The sequence below is a fragment of the Mesoplodon mirus genome (genome assembly GCF_964341445.2).
Source record: "Mesoplodon mirus genome assembly, chromosome: 3".
Taxonomy (NCBI): domain Eukaryota; kingdom Metazoa; phylum Chordata; class Mammalia; order Artiodactyla; family Ziphiidae; genus Mesoplodon; species Mesoplodon mirus.
The window spans coordinates 123,273,581-123,283,368 of record NC_138978.1 but is presented as its reverse complement, the minus strand read 5'-3'; the positions used below and the strand labels follow the sequence as shown (position 1 = coordinate 123,283,368).

The 9,788-nt window shown below is 47.6% G+C and overlaps 1 protein-coding gene across 1 annotated transcript; it reads left to right on the top strand.

Annotated features, from left to right (window-relative positions):
• Nucleotides 1–6,062: 6,062 nt before the first annotated feature.
• KCNJ10 (potassium inwardly rectifying channel subfamily J member 10) lies at nucleotides 6,063–7,202 on the top strand (the record flags this gene model as incomplete). The annotated part of the gene is made up of 1 exon (XM_082615240.1): nucleotides 6,063–7,202. One exon carries the CDS (start codon nucleotides 6,063–6,065, stop codon nucleotides 7,200–7,202), a length of 1,140 nt encoding a protein of 379 aa, XP_082471366.1.
• Between the last annotated feature and the right edge of the window lie 2,586 nt (nucleotides 7,203–9,788).

Sequence of the window (9,788 nt, the reverse complement as noted above, 5' to 3'; positions counted from 1 at the left end):
ATCGTAATACCTTATAGGAATTCCATGAGAATAAAACGTGAAAGTGCTTTGTGAAGTGGTGGATACATGTGCACTGATTTGTGATCAGAGGTGTAACTGAGGAAGAGTGATCCAGTAGCCAGTGTAGGAAGGGTTTGGGGAGAGAAAGAATAGAGACAGGAGATGTGTAGGAGGCTGATGATTCAGCAAAAAGGTGTGAAGGACCTAAAGTAAGACAATGAAATGAAGGGGAAGAGACACAAGTAACAAATCCACAGCTCATGGCATCCGATGAATATTGAGATGAGGAAGGAGGGGAGTTTGAGATAATCCCTAGATTTTCAAAGGATGATGGCACCGTTAACTATTTAGGAAACCAAAGAGAGTCAGAGGTCGAGAAGAAAGGATTCATTCACACGTGGAGGTGGAGGCATTTAGGATTCGTGCCCCAAAGCTTCTTCATTCAGGTTGCTTTTGCCACAGAGAGAACAGATAAAGCTCTTTGCTCAGGGCTGCTTCCCTGCCCACCACCCCTCCCTACCCCAGCCTCACAGGTTTCAGAAGAAGGTGCACAGCTCTAACCTGCCCCCTCCACCACTGCGCCGCGGAGGGGCTGAAGCAACCTTTCTGGTCACCCAATTTGACAGAGTCCGCCCCTATGCCCACAGCTATTCCCAAACAAGGCTTGTTTTCCTCCTTCATCTTCTAGCAAAGGGGACAGCGAACCCAGAGGGAGCTGCGACCAGTGCCTTGGGGCTTGCTGTCTCCCACCTTTAGAAAAAAGAATTTGCAAACATCTGCACATGAGCAGAGCCCATGAGGCAGACCAAGGCTGCAGCTCTGACTCAGGCCTCTGTCTCTCTAAATCAGGCTTCCAGTCATCCCTTTACTCAGACGTTCTTGACAAACTGCATTTGGTACTGGGGAAACAGGTGACGTTCACAGTCTGTAGCCTTAAATTGAGAACTCACAGATGGCAAACAATGGTAAACAAACCATTGCAAAGCACGATGATGTTTGAAAATAGGAATGTGTACAAACCATGCTTAGTAAACCCATGCTGGGGGCGGGGAGTTAGAGAAGATGAGCTACTTCTTGGAGGGTCAGGGAGGCTTCCAAAGGGGCAACTAACACTTGAGTGAGCTTTGAAAGATAAGCTGGAGGTCATCAGGTGGGCACGGAGTGGGTCCAGTGCAAAAGCGGGTCCAAAGGTAGAAGGGATGAACAGCGAGGTGCTTTGTGGAGCTGGAGTCTACGATATGTGTGGAAGAGTGGCAAGGCCAAAGCCAAGAAGGAGGCAGAGACCAAATCATGAAGGGCCTTGAATGCCATGCTCCGAGCAGGGGGGAGCTGGGGATCAGTTTTACTCACAGGAGGAGTGTCTGTGCTGCAGAGCAGTCCTGTACTCAAGAAGGGCTCTGATAAATCCATTCATTCTGGAGAACAAATGACTCAGGTAAAGAAAGAAAGCTCTAGGTCAATCTGCAGGCAGGAAGCAGAAGGAGGGAGAGGTATTTGCTGAGGGAACGTGCTCGACATCACTGTAGGTGTGACTGGCCTTTGTTTTAGGGACTCATTAGTTTAATTTTTAGAGGAGAAAGAAGGTGATTGTGTCTGTTTCTGTCTCTTTTGACCACTCAGAAGCTGCTTTTATTTTCAGAATTCTTCAGCTACTGTCCCTGGTATCTGTCTGGGACTGTTTTGGGGGAAACAGCACCCTCTAGAGGAGAGAGTATGTGTGTTTCAGGTGGGGCAGCAACAAACCATTTCCAGAACTCTGGCCTGCTCCCTTCCCAGGGGCCCAGGGGGTGGAGTGTGGCTGATTGTTTTGTTTATGTGCTGCTGACTCTCACTACCGGGGAGAACAAAGCTGCCTGGCTCTGGGAGGTGGCACAGCAGCTGGGAGCAGTGGATAATAGCTGGAGGAGGCAGATACAAAGGCTGGCAACAGCAGGCACACAGCTGGAGGTGGCAATCACAACAAAGAGGTCTAGCCAGTAGCCAAAATCTCCAGTGCCCCAAATCTGTAGCCTTAACGCTGGGCTCTGGAAGCTCCAGGCTCTGTCTTCTCTGTCTCAGCTGTGATCCTCTATACAGGGGACCACAGAGGCACCTCCTGAAAACAAGAGACTGTGAGAATGAACCTGGGATACACAGAAGGAGTTGCTACAATTTAAAAGTTCTGGATCAGAAGCCAGAAGACTTGGGTTCTGGTTCCAAAACTACTTGGAGCAAATCTCTCTGAACCTTAGTTTCTAATGATGCCTTTCCTACTTACCTCATGGTGTGGGGGTCAAATTACATGTTTCATAAACTGTAAAATGATATATAATCATAGACTATTGTCTTGGGAATGATAAGCAAGACTTTCCTTGGGCCCCAAGGGCTTCCATTTCCCCAGATATACAGAGTCTCTCTTCGGCACAAACAAAGCTAGGGCTTTGATGTGAGATCTCTGGATGTCATGGTAGAAGGGGGGGCGGGTAGAGATGGGGAGGAGGCAGGCATCTTGATCCTCTATGAATGTAGTTGGAAACTTAAAAACAATCTTTAACCTTCCCACCCAAAGCTTTAATCTCCTCTCTAGAATCTCTGCAAAGCGCTCGTCCAACCTGTCCTTGAACACCTCTGGGGGCAGGCTACTCTCTATCTTTTGAGATGCTCTTTCTACATTTGTTACAATGTTCTTCATATCAGTCTGGAATCTTTTTCTTGGTGGTTTGAACTCACTGGTCCTGGTTGTTCCCCTTAGAGCTCAAAGAACAAATCCAAACCTTTGTTCACATGGCAGCCCTTCAAACCAAATATTCTCACATAGCCTTCATATCCCTCAGATCGTCTCTCCTCCCAAGTAAACTTCCCCGTTTCCTTCAAACACGTCTCATATGATTTGGTTCTGAATCCTCTCATGTCCTGATTGCTCCGTGAGACTCAATACTGCAGATGTGGGATCAACAGAGCAGAATCAACTGAATCCTTATTTTATTCTAGATACTTTAATTCAACTAAAGCAGCTTAAGATTGCATTGCTTTTTTTGGCAACCAAAAATAACTCACACTGGATTACTTTCTGCTGAAATGCCTAATTTCATTTTCATGGTTCTGCTTACGAGATCACATCTTTCCAATGCAGAACTTGCTCAGGTAATTTTTGGACCCAAACGTAATCCAACATTTATCCTTTTTGCTCGATTTGGCCCACTCCTCTGGCTCCTTTTGGATCCTAATTCTGCCTCAGACCTTTCATTTGCAGTCCGTCCCAGCTGTGTCATCTGCATAACTGATGGCCATGTGCTCCATATTTTTGAATAAAATTAGTGTTAAGAATCGACTAGGGCAAGGCCAAAGATAATGCTCGGTGGTACATTGCTAGAAAACTGATTCCAGGCTATCATGATCCACTCACCAGTAACACTGACTTTTTATTTTTATTTATTTATTTTTTTTGCGGTATGCGGGCCTCTCACTGTTGCGGCCTCTCCCATTGCGGAGCACAGGCTCTGGACACGCACGCAGGCTCAGCGGCCATGGCTCACGGGCCCAGCTGCTCCTCGGCATGCGGGATCCTCCCGGACCGGGGCACGAACTCGTGTCCCCTGCATCGGCAGGCGGACTCTCAACCACTGCGCCACCAGGGAAGCCCTGATTTTTTAAGTCACCTAATTAGAGAAGCATTCTGTTCATTTTTCTCTGTCGTATCCCCAAGGACCTAACTTGGGATCTTGTCAAAATCTTGCTTAGATGCACTTTCTCTGTTGCATTTCTCTGATCTGCCAATTTAGTAACCTTGTCATAGAAGGAAATTAAGTTAGCGTGATGTGATGTTACTTGTTCTTAGTAACCCCATGCTGGGTCCTACTGATAACTACCTTTCCCCCACTCTGCCCAAGAATTCACTATCTTAATGTTCCATTCTAGAATCTTGCCTGTGGTTGATACCTTATCTGTTTGTCTGTAGTTTGTGAAATGTACTTTATTTTTCTTTTTGAAAATTAAAATTATGCTCACTTATCCGCAACTTTCCAGCACTTCCTTTGTTCCCTAGAATCTGTTTTAGATTCCCCTGTTCCTCAAAATCTCCTGTAGAGGTTTCACATCTTTTCACGAGTTTGAGGGCCAAATGAGAAGGCATGCTAACGTGTAAACTTTGAATGGTACATAGATGCAGGCTTTGTGGTGGTTGTTTCTTTTACTAATATTACTACTATTGAGTACTGAATGGGGCTTCACTTGGGCTCTAAATAACAATTCTTCAAACTTCAGAATTACAAAGCCTCCCTCTTGCTCCAAAGTAGCCAAGGATATTGGGAAGTGGATGGCATCCAGTTCTGGGCAAGGAGTCTCATGTGTATGGAAGTTCCAAGTGGGTGGTGTAAAATGGGCTCCAGGTTGCCTCTGAATATACTGGGATTCTCATCTGTTGGTGATTTCCAATTTAGTGTCTGCTTGGGTGGATATATGAATGGACCCAAATAATTTAGAGTTTCCCAGGGGTAAGGCCATGAGAATATAGAATAAGGGGCAGTGTGAAGAAGAATGATAAAATGCAGTGGTATAGACTTCTCAGAATGGAGAACGTGATGAGCCACTCTGTGTTCTCCAAGAAGAACTAAATTCCCCAGAGGTCACCTGCTCCTTCCCAGAAGGTCTGGCCATCAGATCCAGAGTCCAAGGGCTCAAGTGATTGCAATTCTTTCTCTGATGGAAAAGTACAAGTTATTCCTCGGGCAGGGGTGCCAGGCACTTTGTATTAAGTGAGTTGTCTCCTATTTCAGAGCCTTGTCCCACTTTCTACTATCAGAGTAAATAGCAATCCTGACTTTGAACTTGTGCAGACATAGCCACAAACTAACATACACTCCTAACTCTTCTACTTCACTCAGTCAAGACAATTTTGCCACCTACAACCTGGCATTTCTCCCAGTCCTTGGGAAAATGTTCCTGTGCTGCCAGGAGGCTTCAGTTTGATGTTTTTCCTCCACCATCGCTTGTTTATTTATTTATTTAATAACTTTATTTATTTATTTATTTATTTTTGGCTGTGTTGGATCTTCATTGCTGCGCATGGGCTTTCTCTAGTTGCGGTGAGCAGGGACTACTCTTCACTGTGGTGAGCGGGCTTCTCATTGCAGTGGCTTCTCTTGTTGCAGAGCACAGGCTCTAGGCACGCAGGCTTCAGTAGTTGTGGCGCACTGGCTTAGCTGCTCCGTGGCATGTGGGATCTTCCCGGACCAGGGCTCGAACCCGTGTCCCCTGCATTGGCAGATTCTTAACCACTGTGCCACCAGGGAAGCCCCCACCTTCACTTGTTTATTTTTGCTCAGTTCTGTCTGTGCTCTTCCCAACACCACCCCAGACCCTAACCCGGACCTAATTTCCCCAGAAGACGCAAATAGATGACGACAATAATAATGATAATGACAATGATAATAATAATAGTGAAATGGGCTGGGTGCTTAGAGAACATCTTAAGGGGTAGAAGAATGGGTAGTTTCTGCTATCTTCTGAGCCAGGCAAATATCTTTGTATCACCAGTGGGTACTGATGTGGAGGTAGGGGAGAGAATGGAGAAATTAAGGGCATGTGTGTGTTAAGGGGGACTGGCTTGGAAGTTCAACAGGATAGTCTTTCTTGCTGCTGCCATTCTTGAGGGTGGGGAGGGATCCTATTTCAGAATTAGAGATCTTCACAGAACTGGTTTTGTGGTGAATGGAGACCAGTAGAGCCCTCTTTAGTCTCACTCCCACCTTCAAGGAACTGTGAACTCATTACTCTTTCTTCTCTGCTTCTCCTAAGAATTACAAATGTCAGACTGTACTGCAATTGTTTGCTTACTGAACATGAATCTTTCTCACTATGCTGTGAGTTCTTGGTGAGCAAGGATGCTGTCAGATTCATCTTTGACCTTCCAGCATCTTGCACTACAGTGGCTGGCATATAGCAAGTGCTCAGTAAACATTTGCTAATAAGAGGACAAATCAGTGGCCCTAAAATGAATGTTTCTTCTTCCTTCCCATTGGGTGGTGGCTGGGAGTTGCTGGATTTTTGCAATACCGCTCATCATGCTGTCTTGCTCTCTGCAGATGACGTCGGTTGCCAAGGTGTATTACAGCCAAACCACTCAGACAGAAAGCCGGCCCCTAATGGGCCCAGGGATACGACGGAGGAGAGTCCTGACAAAAGATGGCCGCAGCAATGTGAGAATGGAGCACATTGCTGACAAGCGCTTCCTCTACCTCAAGGACCTGTGGACAACCTTCATTGACATGCAGTGGCGCTACAAGCTTCTGCTTTTCTCTGCAACCTTTGCAGGCACCTGGTTCCTCTTTGGTGTGGTGTGGTATCTGGTAGCTGTAGCCCATGGGGACCTGCTGGAGCTGGGACCCCCAGCCAACCATACCCCCTGTGTGGTACAGGTGCACACACTCACCGGGGCCTTCCTCTTCTCCCTTGAGTCCCAGACCACCATTGGCTATGGCTTCCGCTACATCAGTGAGGAGTGCCCACTGGCCATCGTGCTTCTTATTGCCCAGCTGGTGCTCACCACCATCCTGGAAATCTTCATCACGGGTACCTTCCTGGCAAAGATTGCCCGGCCCAAGAAGCGGGCGGAGACCATCCGTTTCAGCCAGCATGCAGTTGTAGCTGCACACAATGGAAAGCCCTGTCTTATGATCCGAGTCGCCAACATGCGTAAGAGCCTCCTCATTGGCTGCCAGGTGACAGGCAAACTGCTTCAGACCCACCAGACAAAGGAGGGTGAGAACATCCGGCTCAACCAGGTCAATGTGACTTTCCAAGTGGACACGGCTTCTGACAGCCCCTTCCTCATCCTACCCCTTACCTTCTACCATGTGGTGGATGAGACCAGTCCCTTGAAAGACCTCCCCCTCCGCAGTGGTGAGGGTGACTTCGAGCTGGTGCTGATCCTAAGTGGGACAGTGGAATCCACCAGCGCCACCTGCCAGGTGCGCACTTCCTACCTGCCGGAGGAGATCCTTTGGGGCTACGAGTTCACACCCGCCATCTCGCTGTCAGCCAGTGGCAAATACATAGCAGACTTTAGCCTTTTTGACCAAGTTGTGAAAGTAGCCTCTCCGAGTGGCCTCCGCGACACCACTGTACGCTACAGAGACCCTGAAAAGCTCAAGTTGGAGGAGTCATTAAGGGAGCAGGCTGAGAAGGAGGGCAGTGCCATTAGTGTACGCATCAGCAATGTCTGATGGCTTGGTTCCCCACCTCCCCATCCTCTGGTCTCTTTTCCTCTTTTGGCACCCTGGGTGAGGGATATTACCCAGGCATACTGGAGAGCCCCAGAAACACCCTTTTCCATTCCCTCTTCTTTAACCCAGAGGCCTGTGGGTAGTCTAGGCCAACTGGACTTCCTCCCGTCGTTCCCTTCACCTCACCGCACTTCCACCCCAAGATGCACACGTCCCTTAAGCCAGGATGGGGGAAGGAGAGGGAAGATTAGGCTGAAGTGGCTTAGAAGGCCTCAGCCATGCCTGGAGACTGACATTAGGAGGACCATGCAGTTGGATGGATAGGCTCCCCCCACCCCGCCACCTCTCACTGCCACCAGCAGAAAGTTTGGTGCTTTGAGGCTGGAGCCCCCTCCCTATCTTTCCACTTAGCAAGTTCCCTAAGGCAAGACTCTCTCTCTGATGGCCCCTTTGGGGTTTGTGCCCTCAGAAATATAGGAGTCCAGAATCATTTTATTCTGAAGTCTCTACCAAAACCTGTTGAAAGAAGCCAGGGTTTTTCATGGTGTAGTTAATTTCTGTTGGCAACTCCTGACTATAACCTGGGAACTTGGTCCCCATTGTTCTCTTTCTAGTTTCTCAAGTGGACACTTTCTTAGGATACCCAGTTCCCACATAGATGCCTCTGCTCCCAGAGAACTGCAGTTGACCCGGGAGATATAAAGCATACAGGCACAGCCACCACACCTGCTCCTGACCTGAATACTGAACTCTTCACTGTGGGGTGACTAATGCAGAGCTATTGTCTAAAACCTTGAACCTATCCTCCAGGCAGCCCTGGGGGGATCTGTTTCCCTGTGTCCCATGAAAGTAATGACCTTCCCCAATATGTTCCCCTGGAAAAAGTCCAACGCCCAGGCCCCATAGAAGGCTCTGGAAATGGTGTTCCAGATTACACTGTCCCTGGCTTCTCTGATTCTTTCCTGCCCAGCCCACTCTCACCTAAACCCAACTTTGGAGGAAGGGGGAGAAAATGCAAGGGCCTTCCTCTCTTACCACTAAAACTAGACTCACAGGGCACAGAGTCCCCAGGAAAGTTAAACCAACCAAATGGGATGAGTACATTCTCCGATTTCCAGACTGCTGTATAGAGCTTCTGGGAATTGGCAATGCTTTGTTAAGGTTTGGGCAGAGGCAGGACTCTGTGGCTGGCAGATACTATTCACCCTGTTACCCCTCCCAGTGCCCTTCTGAAAAGTGCCAGCTATTTTGTTAGGCAGTGCTGGGAGGGAAGGAAATTATACCTCCTGATCAAATAACCATGGTCTCCCTCAGCCATTCCTGAGACAGTATAAAATGAATATCAGTCTCATCTCTCCTCTCCTCTGCTATGAAGCCAGTTTCAGGCAAGTTAAAAGGCATACTTTACGAGATCAGACTCAAGCCACTCCTTGTTCCCTGATGGGGACTGTGGTATGGGGTCAGGAAGGGTGTATGGGCACCAGAACTTTCTCTAAAGCTCCAAATCCCAAGAGTGCTTCCTGTTCTCATCTAGGTACCAAGGGACACTCTCCCCCACCCCAAATGGTTTGGCACAGAGTCCCTGTATGAATCAAGTGGCAGTTTATTTAAGGTGGACCAGCCAGTTGTTATAAGCTACACATTTATACAGAATGAGTACATGCATCTGTGTGCAGAGCCTCACAGAAAAACCCACAAAATTTGGAGGCTGGACCCATGGTCACCATTTACTACAACTGCACAAGATCCTCTTATATTGATCTCTCCTTGAACTCAACTAACTATATCTTGAAGATGAAGACCCTTCATTCTCTACTTACTGTAAACCCCACCATTACTCCCTAGCTCTCAAGAAAACAAGAACCGGAACAACTTGAAAATCTGAGACAGAGAACAGAAGGCAAAGAGCCAGCTTCTGGGCTCTCAACTTTATTCAAATGTTAGACTCACTTGATTTCTTTCAACGTGTGTGTGTGTGTGTGTGTGTGTGTATCTTCTTATCCATTAGCAAGTTATCCTCCATCAAGTTTCTTCTGCACAGAGCTGCTTCCCTCCTGAGGGAAACACTCTCTTCCCATTCCCCTGCTGTCTATTCCAAGCCTCCAGAATCCTCAGATTCTTGGATAACAAAATGAGAAGAGAACACTGTCTGACTTAACCTTTTTGATTCTCCTGCATGATTCCACACTTTCCTTTAAACTGCACTTTAAATCATACTCTCCTCTTAATACAACCTGGCTTATTCTCCCATAAGCCCCATCAGAGAGCAATGCCCCTCTCCCTCAACCCTAAGTGGTTCTTTAGACTACAGCCCCCCTCTCCTCTGAGCTGAAATTATCTTTCAGGCTATCAGGCAAGCTTTAGAAGCAGCCAGGTCTGATGAGAAATGGGATCCCTGACCACACCAACCATGGACTTGGAATGTCAGGAGAGCACTGGGCACAGATCTTAAGGGAGGAGATTTCAGAGGATGGGCAACACAACTGATGGGGGAGGATACTCAGGGTATGAAGATGAGGAAGGGTGGTGCTGCGGGATCTGGTGAAATCAATGAAACCCTTGAGTGTTACTTGGGCTAGCAGGTAA